At 40.1% G+C, this 19,142-nt stretch overlaps 1 protein-coding gene across 2 annotated transcripts in view; it reads right to left on the bottom strand.

Annotated features, from left to right (window-relative positions):
* Nucleotides 1-5,396: 5,396 nt before the first annotated feature.
* Nucleotides 5,397-19,142, bottom strand: part of PPP1CC (protein phosphatase 1 catalytic subunit gamma) — a 28,633-nt gene continuing 14,887 nt past the window's right edge. The window contains exons 5-8 of one of the 2 annotated variants that reach the window (XM_063086533.1): nt 18,271-18,494; nt 17,926-18,060; nt 16,578-16,638; nt 15,277-15,670 (exon numbers count right to left, since the gene is read on the bottom strand). In XM_063086533.1, coding sequence (XP_062942603.1) covers nt 15,600-15,670; nt 16,578-16,638; nt 17,926-18,060; nt 18,271-18,494 — 491 coding nt within the window. In that variant the 3' untranslated portion in view covers nt 15,277-15,599. Of the gene's footprint in view, nt 5,580-15,276; nt 15,671-16,577; nt 16,639-17,925; nt 18,061-18,270; nt 18,495-19,142 lie in introns of those variants that run through there. The other variant, XM_063086534.1, reaches the window with a different exon arrangement.

A 19,142-nucleotide genomic window follows, 5' to 3' on the forward strand; every position in this document is an offset into this window, starting at 1 on the left:
ATGGAGCCCTTCTATTTATGGGTTGTTTCAGGTGTGCCTGGCCCTACGTGAAGGAGATGCTTTATATGCACGCCCTCATTTAATCCTCACAACCACTGAATATCTTCATTGTCAGGAAAGAAACAGAGGCTCAGAGAGACCTATTGACTTCGCTATTGCCACAATGGTGATGGACTGGGAACCAGTTCTGTCTGTCCCATAGACCCTGCCTAGCCTGTCTTCAGAAAGGCTTATGCTTTCATAACATAATTTCTGACTTCTTAGGCAGGTGGATATTTTATTCATGCTAGAGAAGGAGTCCTGACTCCTCCTTACTCCTCCCCCGACCCCTCACCAAACCCCATGACCCTCCCTCCTGATGCTGCTGGAGTCCAGCCTCTTTCTGTTCATGTCACCACTGTCACCGCCTCCGGCTTGCAAGTCTCTGCTTCTACTCTTGTCCTCCTCAGACCTCCTCCCCACACTACTGGGAGTGCTTTTTAATGAAATCTCATCTCTCGACTAAGAAATATCTCATTCAAACAATTATACAGAATATTATTAGAAACACTTATGTCCTCACCACCAAGTTAAGGAATAAAATAATTTTTCTTGAATTGCAGAGCTCAGGATCCTTCTCTGGCTCCCTCCAGCTGTTGGGATGAGGCTTACCTGCTCTGGGCCCTGCTCTTTCTCCAGTCTCACCCTCCCCCGTCCCCTCATGCTCTGGGCTCCTCAGTCCGGGTGGCAGAAGTGCTCTGCCAGCCATCAGGTCCGGCTTTTCCTCCTCCATTGCAATGGCGCTTGCTCAGGAAAGCCCTCCAGCTCCCCCAGACCAGGCAGCCTGGATTATCTCCTCTCTCACACCTACCCACACCGTCTAACTCTTGGCTTAATTCCTGTCCCTCCCACCAGACCAAGTTACAGAAGTGCAGGACCCCTGCCTTCCCAAGGCCTGTTGCAGAGTAGCCGCTATAAATAGTCCTTGAACGAAGAAACCCCAGGAAAATATAAGATGTAACATTCATTCACCTGACAAGTATTTATTATGAGCATACTGTCTGCCAAGCTAACATATTTACATATTTATTATGTAGTTTTGGTCTTATTCTTTATAACATATTTATTGTTATTTTAAAAACAGATCATTTGGCCTTAGTAAAAACAATCTGTGCTTCAGTATTCTCATTCATCGGTAAAATGGGGATCACAGTGCCTCTTGGGCTTGGGAAGACGGAATGAGCAGATGCAGGGTAGTGCCAGGCGCACACAGCAAGCAGGGGCTGTGAGGACCCACATCAGGGCAGGCACTGGGCTTTGCACCAAACAGAACATGTGCCTGACCCAGCACTTGCTGGATCTTTTCTTGGGCTCTGGCCAGCGAGGTCCAGTTTCTTGAGTTGATGCTGGCAATACCATTTCTTCTCTGCACTCCGTAACTGTAGGCCATTACTGCTCCCCAGGAGGGATTACAAAAGCAACTGCCCATACAGGTGCTCAGTGCCCTTCTCTCAATGTGGGGAAGGACTCAGGGAATTCACTCCTCTGCTGGTTAATTCCAGCTGCTGGAGAAGGAAGTAGCGGGGTCAGGAGCACATTAAAACCATCCTCTAGGGCTGGCCTGTGGCTCACTTGGGAGAGTGTGGTGCTGATAACAAGGCCACGGGTTCAGATCCCTATATAGGGATGGCCGGTTAGCTCACTTGGGAGAGCGTGGTGCTGACGACAACACCAAGTCAAGGGTTAAGATCTCCTTATCGGTCATTAAAAAAAAAAAAATCTTCTCATACAAATGTCCCTAGCTTGTCACCAGGTGTGGGCTGGGATGGAGCAAAAAGGTGATTTGTGAAGGCTTTTCCTGAAGAACACCAGGTCCTTGAATGATACAACTGTTGGTATTTGGTAGCAACTTTAAGCCATTCTATTGAGAAGCTGCATTTTTGGTTCCTATCACTGCAATAAATGGATGGAAAATCCAGATGCCCATTTTGGTTGCAAGTAACAGAAAACAATTCAAACTGACTGAAATAATGAAGAAACCTTATCTGCCACCTAACTGAACTAGTCCAGTGGCAGGAGAGGCTTCAGGTATGGCCTGATCAAAGCTCTGGGCTTTTTCTGTTCTCTCCGCCCTATTTCCTTGGGTTGATTTTTGTCCTCAGACTAGTTTGCCTCTTTGTTGCAAAATGTTGTAGTTGTAGGCTTCACGTTAGCATACCACAACTCCCAGAGGAGAGGCCTTCTGCTCCCCACCTCCACCCATCAAAGAATGGTCCTGGGCTTCCTTCTCATTGGACCAACCTGGGTTGCCTTTCTATCCCTGAACAACACTCCGGCCAGGGTAATATGTGCAAGGTGGCTTGGGCGTGGCTTCCTATCTCAAAACCAATCTCTGTGCCAAGGAGTAGATTAATTACACCCAATCTCTGGCCCTACACACCAGGAGAGGGTGGGGTGCAAGTTAGGGAGGCCACTGTACTGTCCAAAATGTCCACAACAACCTGCTTGGATCACCTATGTCTAACCTTAGAGACTATTTACATGCAGGCAACAGAGCTTCCCAAAGTAGATCTGAATGGAAAAGGGATGTGTGAGCCCAGGAACACATCAAATACTACTTCACATGGAGCTCTGAATCGGCGGCAGCAGACTTCAACGGTTCTCTGCACCTCTCTTCCCTTTACATTTTCATGGGCTTCTCCATCCTGCATCTCCCACCCAGATCACCTGTTAGGGAGGCCTTTTCCAAGCATTTCTAGTTTCAATCTCATGGAAATAACTCTGAGGCCCCAAAGGGTAAAGAATCTGTTCTGGAACCTCTAATGTCCACTGAGGACATGTTGGCCACTTAATAAATATGTCTCTGAAGGAAGGAACTGAGTGTGCTGACCTGTAATGGAAAGGAACTTATTGACAAGTCAGTGACACATCCAGACATGTACACACTCACAAGTACACCTATGTATGCTTGTGAATGCAAAGAAACAATCTGGAAGAACACAGAAGAAACGTAAGACCAAGGAAGACTTGGGTCAAAATGGCCTGGTTTCTGTTCTAAGTCAGCACAGCCCTCCCTCCCCTCCCTCCCCTGGGCCCCGAGTCTATGGTCTGTGAGCACGGTACTAATCAGGGGCCCAAGAGGTCAAGCAAGGACATCTGTAACACACAGGGACACTGAGCTGGACGCTTGCAAATGAACATTTCAAATGAACCAGTCTAGTCTCAAACGCTGTTGGTGGGAGGCAGGCAAGGATCCCTTTGGAAGGCAGGAGACCAAGTTAATATGTCAAAGTATTAAAAAAAAAATGCATATATAAGTCCAATTACCCTTGGAGGAGGCCCACCTACTATCTCAAAGACACAGTGACAGGAAAAGACGTTTGTGCAAGTTCCTCACTGCAGCACTACTAGAGAGTACAGGCTTTTAGAAACTGCTTCGATGTCCACCGATAGGGAACTGGCTGAATAAACTATGTAACATCCCGCCTGGGAGGAACATGGAGCTAGAAAAGGGCAAGAGGAACACAAATACAGCTGTGGAATGGCCTTCAAGATAAACTGTTAAGGAAACATGCAAGGTGGGAGCAAGTGCTACTGATATGCCTCCATTCTCCAGGAGAAAGGGGTCTAAGAACACGTATCTACTTCTACTAAAGACACATACACCTCCCCACCCCCCACCCAGTATACAGAAACAGGGTGAGGTGCTGACAGGGTGGAGAGGGCAGGGAGGGAAGCCAGATTTCTCTGAATATACCTTGCTTTGTATATTTGACTTTGGAAAGATGTAAATGTTATACACTAAAGTACTAAGGCAAAATTAAATGTAAATTTAAAGAAGCAAGATAAGACAAATGAGCCTCACTGATTTGGCATCATCCCATTGAGAAGAATTATTTCAGGTGACTTTAAAACACAGTAATTTGTGCATCCCAGTAGGGTAAAAAGCACTATAAGGACACAAAGAACTGCCAACAAAAATTATATTTTATTTTATTATTTATTTTATTATATTTCATTTATTTTAGTTATCACATTGTTAATATTCATATTATTCTTCTGAAACTATTATACATAATATAGGATGAAGCAAATAATTATGTTAATGTTACTGGGAACTAAGATTTTTCACTATAAGAGATATAAATATAAGATCAAAGAAGTAAAAACTGTGTAGAGGCTGGCCAGTTAGCTCAGTTGGTTAGAGTGCAGCTTTGTAACCCCAAGGTCATGGGTATGGATCCCCACATATAGGCCAGCTCCAAAAAAACAAACAGTGTAATCTTAAATTTTCATTGAAAATATCAGAATGAACTAATGATTTATTGTCTCTTAAAAAAATATATTTCCTAACTTTGTTTATTAAAAAGGCCTAGAAACAAACAACTATGATAATAAACACCCACCCCCAATACCCAAAACTAAAGCCATTTCCCACTAAGAGGAATCATGGCTCTCCGGGGAAACAAAGAAAAGTTCAAACCTAGAACATGTCCTTGGAGCAGAAGGAAAGGAAACTGACTACAATGGTCATGTCAAAAGGCCACAGAAGGGTTAAAAAACAGAACATGAAGCAACCTGAAGAGGCTCTGACTGGCTAAGGATGGTGAAATGTCAACACCAACAAGAGTATGAATTCCAAGGGACTGAAGCATTTCAAATACACGGAAACGCACAGGTTCACAATGATACTGAGACAGAGCAATACAAAACAAAGTCCTAACTCAGTGGCCACCTTTGAGAAGATGCTTGGAAAGCAACTCAGAGTGATCAAGTAGCAGATGAAGGGAACTCTCTCTGTATAGAACTGTTCTAGTTAGCAAATGAAGAAGGGATGACACAATGAAGGAATGGTAGGGATAGAGTTTGGACATTTTGCAATCCCTAGCGTACCAATGGGATCAAGAGCTGCTGACTTCACACACACTGAAAGACAACCAGATGGTACGTGCCTCCTAATGCAAGGTCACTGCCAGACCAGGTGAAAAGTGGCAGCCAGCAGCACGGTGGGAAGAACAGGAGAATCGTCAGGGTAAAAGGTCCCTGGCGGCCATTTAGGAAAGTCCCCAAATCTCCATCGTAGTGCTTGCTTACCAAGGGCAACAAGGCCCCCCTTGACAGTCCAGGACAATCTCCGAAAACGTCACTGGGTTAGCCTGGCGTGGTTCCGCAGGCAATTGCTCCAGCCATTGGGATTTGGGAGAAAGTCTAGACCACTAAGGGGGCACTCCTGGCTGGCTCGTCCAATTTGTTACCGCCAGACCAGGCTTGGCTTGCCCTATCACATTAAACAAATGACTCAACAGTCCAGAAACTGGTGCAAGGATTAGGTTTATTCAGATAACCGGCATCTGGGGGATGACCAGGCTAAAATCATACCACCTTCTGATGCCTGTCCTGGGGCTTATAAAGGGGAAGAGGTAGGAAGATGAGATAAAGGTCTTTGTTCTGAAGAAAAAAAAAGGGGGGGGGGTGATCTGGGAGCAGCAGATGGTCTGAATCAAATGTCAGGGTTCCATGATGGATTGGAAACTTCAGCATCAGAGTCTGTGTTCAGCTTCAAGTCTTTGATGTTAACTCGAGGTTGGAATCCTTATGTCCTAGAGAGAGTTCAAGGATAACAACCTTAGTCAAACATCATAAAAATACCTGACTTAGATTTCTAATTAATGTGGATGCAGTTTTCCTTTAAGTAAGAGGGGGAGTTTACAACCAGCTAGGTTGTCTTGCCTCTCTCCTCTTGTTTGCAGCTAATTAGAGAGGTAAGAAAAACAAGAAACTTAGTTTCAGTCCTTAATTGCAGGTATACCTCCTCTGAAGTGAATCAACATAAGAGGCGGTGACTTCATCTCCCAGCAGTCTCTTAATTCTTCTGCTAACCTCAAGGAATTGATAATTATCAGTTCCCAAGGGCTGACTAAAACGTTCTCTTGGTCTTAGTTACTCCAAATATGGTTATTTTTCTGGCTAAGGTCCCTTTCAGAAGAACCCCACTTATAAAATATTGCCACTCCCAAATGGAACCTGCATCTGATCAAATCTACAGATTTAACTATTGATTTAAAGAAAAGATAACATTTAGAGGGGGATGCAACAGCCAGAATGAATCAAACACTTAGAACCAGGTTTCTTCAAAAGGGAGGGATAACCTAAAGATTAAAGAGATTTAAAAGACCTATCAAGGGCCGGCCTGTGGCTCACTTGGGAGAGTGTGGTGCTGATAACACCACCACCACAGGTTTGGATCCCTATATAGGATGGCTGGTTAGCTCACTTGGGAGAGTGTGGTGCTGACAACACCAAGTCAAGGGTTAAGATCCCTTTACCGGTCTTTAAAAAAAAATAAATAAATAAAAGACCTATCAACCTTACCTTATGAATGGACCTTATTTGGATCCTCATTCGAACTATAAAAAAATTTTAAATAAATCTATCTAGAAAATTTGAACACCAACTAGATATTAGGTGTGATAGTGGTATTATAGTTTTTAAATCATTATCTTGTAGAGAGAGAAACTGAACTACTTATAATGATATTTAAGACTTACTTCAAAATAACCGCACCAGGGAATTGGAGAGGACACAAGTTCAGCTCTGAGTTGATGACTGTTGAAGCTGAGCAATGGGGACATGGGACTTCAAATTCTATTTGTTTATACATTTGAATTTTTTTCAGAATGAAAAGTTAAGAAAAGTGGACTGCCCACTGTGATCAGCAATTTGACTTCATGGAATTTATTCAACAGATAGCACTTGAACTAAACATGTGTACACCTAAGAATGGGCCAGGATATTTATTATGGCATTACTTACAGTAGGGTGAACGGCCATCTGTAGGGGGCTGGTTAAATAAATTATGGTAAAACCATACAAAGCAATACTGTGCAGTTCTTAAAAAGAATAAGGCAGCAGTATGTATACATAATATAGAATAATCTCAGTATAGGTTGATATACTTGCCTAAATCAAGATGTAGAGGTGTGTAAAAAATTAGTGTGTAAGGAAAAAAGGATCAACATTTACCTTTATAAATAAACAGGACTGTAAATTGTCTCTGGGGAAGAAAACTGGGGCTTAGGGGATCTTCCACTGTCTATCCTTTTCTACCTTCAGAAAAAAAAAGTTTTAACTACATGCATGAACAGTATCTACTACATAAATACAATTCAAAAGCCAGAACAAGGGCTGGCTGCTTAGCTCGGTGGGTTAGAGTGCAGCCTTATAACACCAAGGTCACAGGTTTATAATTCCATACAGCCCAGCCATCAAAAAAAAAAAGCCAGAACAAGCCTCTTTGGATACATAAACACAGGAACTGTCACTGTGAGTGAACACTGCACTCATCAGGCCTCCAGGCCCCCCCAGGTGATTGGGGGGCACAGCTCCTGTTGTTTTTCTGGCACAATCTGAGGCTGGACTGGGGCACCGCTGAGCTCACTTCCCTCTCTTGGCCTTGACGGAGTGGGCACGTGGAGGAGGCAGGGCTGGGACATGGCTGGTTTTAGAGAACAAATGTTTCCAGGTAAATACTGCCAGTTCTGTTGGCACAGAACAGGCCTCTGTGTCTGATCACTCTTTCTTTCTATCGTACTCCTGGCTTCACCCTTCTCTACTTTCAACAAAGGGAGGTAGAATGTTGTTTAATAAGCTTTTTGAAAAATTAGAATCAGGAGCTGTGCTGGAAGGAAAGAATGAAGTGACGCCCTATAATGTACTAAAATAGGAAGTCTACAAGATATGGTAAGTAATGTAAACAATGTTTCTATGCCATTTGCATTAAAAAAAAAAAGACAGAGGACTACATATACTTAAACATGCTGGCGTATGCACAGCACATCCTGGAAAGGTGCATGAAAAATGGAGACAACTACATCTGGGAAAGTGGTTGGGGGGCCAGGGGTGAAAGGAAGATTTAACATTTCTGAGTGTTTGGATTTTTGTTTAAAAGACATTTTTTTTTTTTTAGAACAGTTTAGGTTCACAGCAAAACTGAGGGGAAGGTGGAGAGTTTTCCCATGTACTACTTGCCTGCCGCCACCCACACGTGCATAGGAGTATTTGGATTTTTAAAAAATGATTTACCCTGTATTATACCTATTCAAAAAATAAATGAACTAAAAAGGTTAAAAATGTTAAATATATAAAAGGAATCAATTACTTTGTAACTGATTGTTGAGACTGTGTGAAATTACTTTTCCTACAGTTTCCCAGTTGGCTGTGTGTACTTGTAGAAAGCTTGTGGATCTTTGCAGAATAGAATTTCATTATCAGTGCTTTTTGCAAACTAATTCCGTTTTTGGTTATCAACTACATGACAGCAGGAGGATGGTTTTTTGGTTGTTCCTTTTTTTTAACTGTTTTATACTTTTCATCATTGCTGCATGGATTTAGTGGCAAGAAAGTTAAAAAATAATAATGCCTAATATTTACTGCACAGCTACTATGGGTCTGGGCCTCAGTTCTTTCATCTTGCAGCAACCATTGATATCAGCCCTGTTTTAACCAAGAGGAACACTGAGGTACAGGGAGGTTAAATGACTTGCCCAAGGCCACACAACCAGAAGTGGAAGAGTAAGAATTCCCACCCAGGCCATGGACTGCAAAGCCCAGGCCTTAACCACTGCCCAGTGTGGTCTCTAAGAGGAGGAACAGCTTTGAGATGCTGCCCATGTGTACTTCTGCAGACTATGAAGCTAGTGTAATCAGCTCAAGGCCACATGTATCCACCAACTCATTAAAGAAATGGGTACCCTGCTTTATGTAAGGTCTAGCTTGAGCAGTGTAGTTTGCAGAAAATCTTATATAATTTTGAGTTAGTTTTCCTACTTCTTTATAAAAAAACAGCTCCTAAAGGAGTAAAAAGCTTAAATTGAACCTCACCCATCTATACTGTTCAAAAACTATTGACAACTCAGAGTTCCCTGATGGCTGGAAGATGTATGATTCTACTGTTTATTCATCAAAACAAACACATATGTGCACAATACAAACACTAAAATTATTACCAATGGGAAAACCATTTACTCTTTGCAAAAAAGCTCTCCTTTGAGAATTCACAACGAGGACCTGCAGGTTTGTGGCCTAATGAGAACCTGTATGACCTGAAAAATGTCAAGTGAGGAATTCTAAGATTTTGGGTTGGTACTGCCCCAGTCTACCACCAAAGGCAAACTCTAACCTTCTCTGGAGGAACTCAACTTCAACCCAGGCCACGGAGAATCCCCATGGATAAATAGGCAAGGAAAATGGGCAACTCTGTCAAAAATCACAAAACACACAGAGAAACAACTATGAGAACCAGTAGGAACAACAAATGATAGAAACAGATCAACAAAGACTTCAGATATTGGAATAATCAGGTGGAATATAAAATGACCATGGTTATTATATTTAGAGAAATAAAAGTCTAAAAAGTGTAAAAAAGATTAGCACGGACTAACGACAAAGAATGACTACACAAAATTTGAAAAACAAACAAAAAAACCCAAAAGAACTTAAAATAAAAATGTGGTAAATTAAAATTTAAAAATCAGTGGATGAATTAGATAAAGCACAGCTGAAGAGAAAATTAGTAAACTATAAAACAGAGCTGAAGAGATTATCAACAATGGAGACCACAGGGACCCAGATGGAAAAAAACAAGAGGTTAAAGTGAAATGGAAGACAGAATGAGGTCTAACACACATCTCATTATAAATCCCAAAGGGGAGAGAATGGGAAGAAGGGCAAATAACTTTTTAAAAAATTTTTTCTTCTTTTATTTAGACATACACATACTGAAAAAGATAATTTCTAACATTAATAATGCAAATTAAAACTACTAGGGTAAACAGTAAAAGAATAATCAAAAAGAATATAACTTCAAACAAGTAGAAAAAAGTAGAGGGGGAAAAAAAAGGCAAGAAAGGGGCTGGCCAGTTAGGTCACTTGTGAGAGCATGGTGTTGATAACACCAAAGTCAAGGGTTTGGATCCCTGTAAGGCAAGAGAAGAACTCCTCCCACCTTACGGTTTTTGAAACCATAAAGTGGGAATTGGGCAAGGTGGCATGGATAAATCTCTAAAAGAAAAAAAAAAAAAGTTGAAGGAAATCATTCACAGGAGAATATATATAGTATTATTCTCTTTCTATAAAGTTCAAAAATTGGCAAAATTTAACAATATATTGTTTAGGGATACACACATGCAAAAAAAAAAAAAAAAAAAAAGGAAGTAGGGCTGGCCGGTTAGCTCAGTTGGTTAGAGCACGGTGTTATAACACCAAGGTTAAGGGTTCAGATCCCAATACTGGCCAGCTGCCTCCCCCATAAAAAAGAAGGAAGTAAATCATTAATGTCAAAGATAGTGGTTAGCTATGGAGGGAGGGAGATAAACATGTAATTGAGGAGGTACACACAGGGGACTCCTAAGATATTGGTAATATTCTACTTCGTAACAAAGGACGTAGATATGTGGGTGTTTGTTTTATGTATTCTTCTGCATTAAGATGCTTCACTAAAAAGATACACTAAAAATATATAGTATATAAAATACATAACATGACAATATACCTTATATATATACACACACACACACACATTGAAATATAATTAAATCACACACACAAATCAACAAAAAAAGTGGCACTTGAACCCCCCTAAATGAAAAACTCTGATCTCCTAAAGGATGTTTTGTTCAAATCTGCAGAATGCTTTTCTGATCTACTATATCCCCTAATGTAATGCTAAATAACTCTGAAAGTGGTTGTTTGACTTTCTATGTGAATACTTGGATTAATTTCTTAGCTATTTGGATATTACACAAGGCATCACAAAGTCTGGGAGGGTTCTTCTAGTAGAAGGTGGTACTGACATCTTATCAATGCTGGTCTACAAACACAATTTAAAGACTGCCTGGAAGTAGCAGCCAATGTTTCTCTTAGAGCAGTGATTTCAATACTTGGGGGTGAAAGCTAGTAGGGACAAGTGGCCCCTAGTCCCTGCCTCTAACAGATTCTGATTTTATTCATGTTACATATGAGGGCTGTTGATGTGAAGGGTGCACCTGTCAAAAGTTTGAACAGCATTGTCTTGGAGGAATCCTAGCTTTCTGGAGTTGAGAAGAGAATGCAGATCACCTTTCTCAACCCTTTCGTACTATAAATGCAGAAAGAGAGGCTGAGGTTTTGAATAAAGCGGTGCTGACCAGAGCAAGACTGAATCTTACAGAAATGTGCCATTCATGGGGACCAAAACGTGAACCCAACGAGCAACTTGCACTGCCTTTCTCTCGTCCTTAGTCTATCGTCATGAGAATACCCAATGGGCCTGGAACAGTGGGAGGAATATGCGGCAGAACTGAAACCAGTCTAAGCCAAGCTAATGAGCTGAATCCAGCCAGCCCCGATCCACACTGAATCAGTGCATCTGACCACTTACTCTGTATAGCCTCCTGACTGCGGCATTATTTGAGTCTATGATTTGTCAACTCCAGCCACCTCTTAATCTGAAAGGTTAGCACTAAACACAAAGAGGAAGATACATGGTGGTTGTGGGTGGGTAATCAAAATTTGGAAATAAGTGATTTCATTTTGATAACAGGTTTAGAATCTGGCTCCTCTAAAGGCTTGAGGAGCTGGTGAATGAATGAGCAAATTCCCAGCAGGTGGCAAATTAACTTCTGCCAACCTCAGCAAGCACATCCTTTATCCCACCCGCGCTCTCTGCCACACCTACCTAACTTGCCAGGGTTTTTCTGGAAAGGTCAAGCAGTCTGTCTGTCCAAGAACATAATGACTGGTTTACTGTTCTCTTGTTCACCAGCCCTGTACAACTGGTGTGTGGGCTGGTCCTCTCTGGGAGACTCGGTATTTGATACTGTGCTAATTGGGTGGCTAGAAGAAAAAAGGAATATGCATTTTTAACTTGCACTTCAGATTTTTTTTCTAGAGTTGCATCAAATACACAGCATGGCTGAATGAGTAAGATCAGTATTAGGTCACTGCAAACAAAATGCCACTATTAGAGAACTGGTTGCTTGGGGTAGAATTTCAATTTAATAAATTCTTGGGGTAGAATTTCAAATTTAAGTGTTATAATTTAGCCATTAGAATAGTCAGAATTTTCCAAAGTCTGACATTGGGCAGGAATGATACTTTCTTAGCACCATCAGTTGCTTTACTGCTTCTGTGGTATCTGGGCAGCTTAACACTAGATAAATGCTCATTTTTACCTGAGGTTGGTGGAATAGCAAGTTGTTTTTTTGGCTGGCCCTACTGCCAAATTAAGTGTTCCATCCCAATAGCAAGATTATTACTTACGTCTTCCTCAGTTCCCAGACTTTTGATGGCAATGATTTAATTTTACACAATCCCTAGATCTCAAGCTTTGTGCAGTGCCTCAAGACTATTTTCAGAAGCACTTATTATTGCTATTTCCAATATTTTGCATGCCTTATATTTTTAAATTCTTATAAGCTTTTGTTCAAGAGTATAAAATTGGGCTGGGTGGTTAGCTCAGTTGGTTTAGAGTGCAGTGTTATAACACCCTTGGTTAGGGGGGTTAGGATCCTCATACCTGCCAGCCACCAAAAAAAAAAAAAAAAAAAAAGTATAATTTCTTCCGGACCTTATCTAGGTAACATTCTATTTCTCTATGTAATTATTGCAAACTTTTAGTTTTAACTTTTTGATTACCAAGTTTACATAATTAAGGTGACTTAGTCTTATATATCTCAATAACTTACAAATTTATAGATAATTCTCACAACCAAAATCTAAAATGCTTACCTGTATTTGCAATTATTCAGATATTTGCCATAAGTCTGATGCCAAGCCTGCTGGAGCTAATGAAGCTGTTGTGCTGATCAGTTGGATGGCAGTAATCTCTGTGATTACACAATCGTTAATTATGCACTAATTTGGGGAGGCCAGGAATTCATTCTACTTGAGTTACTTGAGGTTGAAGTTGCTTAGTCTGTCTTCATTTTCACTGTTCTTCTGAAGCTCACACACACGTCATCAAGGATGGATGAAAAATGACTTTGCCTGTGCCTGGGGCCAAGTTTTCCTAACATAACTTGAAGTTCCTTTGTTCCACTACTGGTAAATCTTAGAAATATTGTTTGGTGTCTTATGCTAGCCAATGTTTACTGAATGCTTATTATGTGTAAGTCAAGTTGCAGATAGTTTTGGTGGGTTAATCCTCACAATCCCATCAGGTAAGTATTCTAGTTTTCCCTATTTTGTAGGTGAGGAAACCAAAGCCTGGGGCAGGGGTGTCATTTCTTTTAGTCTAGGCTGATGTGTACACTTGATTTGCAGAACAGAAAAAGTTCTTTTTCACTAAAACCATCCCTGCAGATTGAAACTAGCTGGTCCATAGGGTTGAATGAGCTTTGGGTCTTTTTCTCAAGAGGAAAATGGAAACACGGCACTTCAACACTATTTTAATCTGCTTTTTAGAAGCAGCTCTCTTTACTATCTTCTATACACCCAAACATGAGCAAACATCTCTTCCTTGTCCTCACGCAGATCCCCAGCTTTGTCTCCTTTCCACTACTAAATTCATGGGATACTTGGATTATGAGACTCTTGTCTCGGTGGGCGTTTCAAATCACATGCTTAGTCTGCAAACTGCAAATACAACTCTAAAGTTTAAGCACTTCTTGGATATCATGATGCTCACTTTGCCTTAGTTTACTAGTTGGTCCTGTATCTTCACTTCCTCAAAACTTGAGTTCCCTTTCAAACTCCCTGATCATGGTCCTAACACTGGGAAACAGGTGATTTCTCTTCCTTTCCATCAGTCTAAATGCTGTGTCACCTTTGTGGCTCAGCACTCGGTGATTTGTTCCTAGTCCCTGTGCTCCTCAGTCCATTTATGTGTATGTTATTTCAGAAGTCTCTAGTCTTAAATCAAGGTACTTCAAGAACAAGAACACTATGTTGGCATCTGTGCTGTCCACTGCAGCTAGAAGTGGGCAGGTCTGGTCTGTGGGTACCAAATCAGTGATTCCAACAGGTGACGTTAAACTGTGTTATACAGACTACTTAGCTACATAAAGCTGGCATCATCTGTCTTTCTGTATGGATTTGTAATGCTGCTGTCATCTTGAGACCAGGAATACCTCTTACTTAAAAGAAAACTAGAATTTAAATATCACACTAATAACTACAACAACTACTTCATGCTTCATGGTTCTTTTGTATCTGCTGAAGATGTCTATAATGGTGTTCTCTATGCAGTATGCATTAAGTGCTCAGAGATGCTTAGCTATCAGGTCATAAGAAAGCTACAAACAAGAGGCAGGTGCTGCGTAGAACTCACCCAACTGAGATATCCAAAGACATGAAACAACTGGGACTTATTATAAAGCAACAAATAGTGAAACATTTACTGAATTTCATTATGAGTCAGTCATTTTTCTAAACACATCACATTATTTCATTCAAGATTCACAATATGAGGCAGCTTACTACCTTCTGTTTTATAGCTAGGGACACTGTGGCTCAGCTCAGCATTCAAGCCACTCACTCAAATTATACAGCTAGGAGAGGAGACTAGTCTTATAGTGTAATCACTAGGTTATAAAGGCACATGGAGATAAAGGAGGAATGGGAAAAAAGGTTAGTGGACACTAGGATTTATAGGTCAAGGCCTCAAGCTCTGTTGTCACATCAATTTCAAATTGTTTGAGTCTCTCCTAAGGATCCCATGTCCTGAAACTAAAGACTGATTTTCTACTCAGCCAATGCTATATGCTTATGTTCTCTGAAATAAGTTTATAAGCTAGATGACACACTGCAATGAGATAGTATAATTCAAGCAGAATGGCCCAATCTTACAACCTTTTAGGCTTTTGAAATCCTAGAAGTGACAATTCATAATGTTCAAGGCATAGATTAAAGATGTGGAAGTCGCCTCTGACACAATTATTGCTCTTTTTCTTCCTGTAGTCAGAGAAGTCTTAGAGAATATTATGTAAAAGTAAAATAACGCCAAGTTTGGACTTGTCATAGAATGTGGAGTATGAAGGTCATGAAGTCCAACCTCCCTCACAGCCAAAGGAACAGACCAGGAGGGGCCAGGTGCCTCAGGACCCCCTAGTAGGGAACTGTTTGGAGGGCAGTAGGGTGTGAGGGAAGAGCACAGGATCCCTGGGGTCCAGCCTCCCCATAGCAGGGAGGATAGTTCAGTGTTATCCTCTATTTCAGAAATCTAGTTCTATCCAGGTTGGAATGTAAAGAATATGAGCATCTGTATTACAACTCATCTTTGGAAAACAGACTATATGAAGGAAGACAAGTCCAAAATGAAACTGTGTGGATTCCAGAGCCATTTATTAATTAAAATCTATTCAATATACCATCAACAGTTCTGTGTGTATTGTGCTGATAAACAGACACTGAGAGGATTTAACAAGTTCGTCATTTAATAAGTCTGAATTCATTTTCACCACATGGTATTGTACATGGTCATCTGTTGAAACAGATTTCTTTTTAACAGATCTTAGTTTTAAAAAGTCATAGATACTGTGAGTTCTGTATAAACTGGTGGATAGTAAGTTAGTTCCTTTGTTTTGACTTATACGCCTCAACTTCACCGCAGAATAAACAATGTAGGCCAAAGAAAGCATAATCGGTCACTCGTATAGAACAGTATTGTTTCTATAATTTGAAGCTTTCTGAATGGACGGGTTCAGGCCTGATGTAACTGTAAAAAGATTGCTTAATGAATAAGACTATATGGAAATTGTACAAAATGTTATTAACTTTAATCATTAATGGCTTAAATAGCACTATATTTCTAATTGCTATTCGAAATCAAAAACCTGTTTTTGAATGCCTAAGAAGGTGGCATGTGTATACAACCATGCTACCTTGTACTTCAGGGTGTGTCAATATGTATTTCAACAGAAACTTTGGCTTTAGGAAAGAGTCACAAACATTTAAAAGAATGGCTTTAATCGTCATTTTAAGTATACGGTAGGGGAAAAGTGTGCTTTAATTAAATATACATCATACCAGTGATGCTGGCAAAGTTGAAAGTTACTCCTAATGTTGATAGCTATAAAAACTAGTTTGTACATGACAGGACAATGAGAGAAAAATGCAATCCCTTTGAAACAAAATTTTAAAATAAAAAAATGTTCACAGTGGTTTGTATCAACAGTATGCATTTTATGACAATAACATGTACAGATTTAGAGCACCCTAGGGCTCTCTTTATATCCTAAAGAAAACGAACATTTACATTATTCATGGGTTGTACGGAATTAAAAAAAAGATCAATTGTACACTTACTCCTTAGACAAGATAAACTGTCCTGGGGTATACAGCTTTAACACCATCATTAAAATTGTTTGCAAAAGGAACAGAGAATTAAAAAACAAAATACTTTATCTTGGGAGTGTGGAGAGTCTTTGATTTGCTGTTATAACCAGCAAATGCCATTCAAATCAAAAATGGAGGGAGGGGCCCCCACAAACACAGACCTATCTGAGCAAGCTGACCAGTACACATTACAGTTTTAAAAATGAAGGTTATAGACTATATGTTACAAGTCCCAACTAGGCAATGTCAAAATGACATCTATTTCTTTGCTTGCTTTGTGATCATACCCCTTGGAGGTGTTACCGGTCTTGTGGCATTCGGCTTCTTCTTCTCTGCAGGCTTTAAAATCTAAAAAGATTCAAAAGACCAAGTGCATTTTAGGAAATACACTCAACCCAAAATCTTATTATGAGTCCTTAAATCTCATTTGAATCTTTTGCTCAGAATGATTTTTGACTATTTAAAACTGCCCCAACAATTTTGAAAGCCCCACGAGCACACTAACACAAACCAAGCTGACATGTAAACATTTCAGTAATCAATGCTATGATGAACAGATAAAAATATATGATCTGGACAAATTATTTTCCCTTTGGGCAAAATAATTTTCTAAAGTCTACACCTGGCAGTATCTTTAATTTTTTTTTTAAAGATGACCAGTAAAGGGATATTAACCCTTGACTTGGTGTTGTCAGCACCACGCCCTCCCCCAAGTGAGCTAACCGGCCATCCCTATACAGGAATCCAAACCCGTGGCCTTGGTTTTATCAGCACCACACTCTCCCAAGTGAGCCACGGGCCGGCCCTTGGCATTTACCTTTAATTATTGCTTCAGACATAAGGGAAGAAAAGTTCTTCGAAAAGTGTTTCTCAAATCCCTAGGGGATCTTTGCATCATCTCTGGGAGCTAACAAGTTCTCCCTGAGAACTGGTGAAAGAATTGTTTTAATTCATTTAACTGATGACTACCACATGATTTCAGTGGCTGTATTTAGTTTAAGATTGGGCTGGCCTGATGTTGTACAAATTTACCACAGTAAGTAAATAATGCTTCTGTGCTCAGTGAAGAACAAATGACGTCATGGTTCACCAACAAAGATTTTGTAGAAATTAGACTAGAGACAAGTAGGTAGAACTAAATAACCACACAGGGTATCTGGCGCGTGGCAATTAGTACTATTTTCATGTGCAAGCAGTAATTTAATTTTAGCTGAACATTACACTGACATTATGGATTTAGATTTATAGTAGAAGTGCCATAAGTGTAAAAAGCTAATACATTATTTTGTTTTTACCTACTTAAGTAATGCAAAATTAGTTAAATTCAACACTGGGGGAAAGGTTCCCTGATAACTTTTTCATTTAAAAGTGATCCACACATTACTCATCTAGGACAGATACTGGTTAAAGGAAAATGAAAATTTAGCTGACTCAACATAAATGAACAGTAAGCAGAAAGTAGCAATTTTTTTTTTTTTAAAAGGATGACTGGTGAGAGGAACTTAACCCTTGACTTGGTGTTGTCAGCACCACACTCTCCCAAGTGAGCCACGGGCCGGCCCAGCAATTTTTTAAAAAAAAAATCAGCAAAATTCAAACATAATAAGCGGAAATAATATTGAAAACACGCTCTACCTGAAAAGAACACATCAGTGTTTCGTCCACACTCATCATGGCACCTGCATTGTCAAACTCTCCACAATAATTGGGTGCAGAAAACAGAGTGACTAACTGCCTCTTTGCAAAAAATTCATATCCATCTTCAACCACCTTGGAGAGAAAATTATTTCAATATAAGTAGGAGCAAATTTTAGGTGAATAAAACCACTCTTCAGTTTCCCATTGAGCCTGATACCCTGTAGAGGTTGTTTCCAGAAACATTTTGTATAAATAAGCAATACCTACCCACCAAAATCAACAAGGAGAATCTGTGCTCACACACATGCTCTTAAGTGTACATGTAAAATTCAAAATCAATACCTGATGGGCTCTACATATAAGATCCAAATCATGCTTATGGAGAAATTTTGCAACCACTTCTGCACCAAATGTGAAGGACACTCCTCTGTCATTTTCACCCCAGCCTAAGACATCTTTATCGGGGTCAGACCACAAAAGATCACAAAGAAGACCTTGATCTGGTACATCAGTTGGTCGCATAATTCGCCGAATCTGCTCCATAGATTGAAGATCTGGTGATAAACCTATCAAATGAGAAAAAAAATTAAAGACCACAGAATTTTTAAAACAATGTTATCACTTTAACAATTCCATTTGTTTACAGAGACTCAACAACTCTGACACCAAAGCTTAAATTAAATCTATAGGTATGTTTTGTTTATGTACGTAGTTTTCAAAGCAAAACCAAAACAAAACACAACCACTGAACAAGGACTGGAATTTACTATGTACACTAATTCATGGAGCACAGTATGAACTTTAAATTGAAACATAATTGGTTGTACATATTTGTGGGGTACAGAGTTGAATATCAATACCTGTGTGCAATATATGATGCTCAAATCAGAATAATTGGTATATTCAACATTATACAATGTAATCATTTTTTGAGGCCCTTTATCAATTCCTCACTAACCCCTCCCCCATCTCTGGTAACCTCAGTTCTGTTCTCTCCTTTTGAAAGGTTAATCTATTATTGTGCTTGTTAAAAACCACTCCTCTGTGTGCCTTCCCAGTTGATGAGAATAAGGAGAAATGTACGTACTAAATGTTATTTTTGACTATTTGCAATGACTAGGCACAGAAGATGCAGATGCTCAGGTGTGGGGTATCTGTCTAGAAAACCTGTGCTGTCCACAGACCATCAAATCTATCAGACCAGCTGAGATGTA

This window comes from Cynocephalus volans, chromosome 2, assembly GCF_027409185.1.
Source record: "Cynocephalus volans isolate mCynVol1 chromosome 2, mCynVol1.pri, whole genome shotgun sequence".
In the NCBI taxonomy this organism is placed as follows: domain Eukaryota; kingdom Metazoa; phylum Chordata; class Mammalia; order Dermoptera; family Cynocephalidae; genus Cynocephalus; species Cynocephalus volans.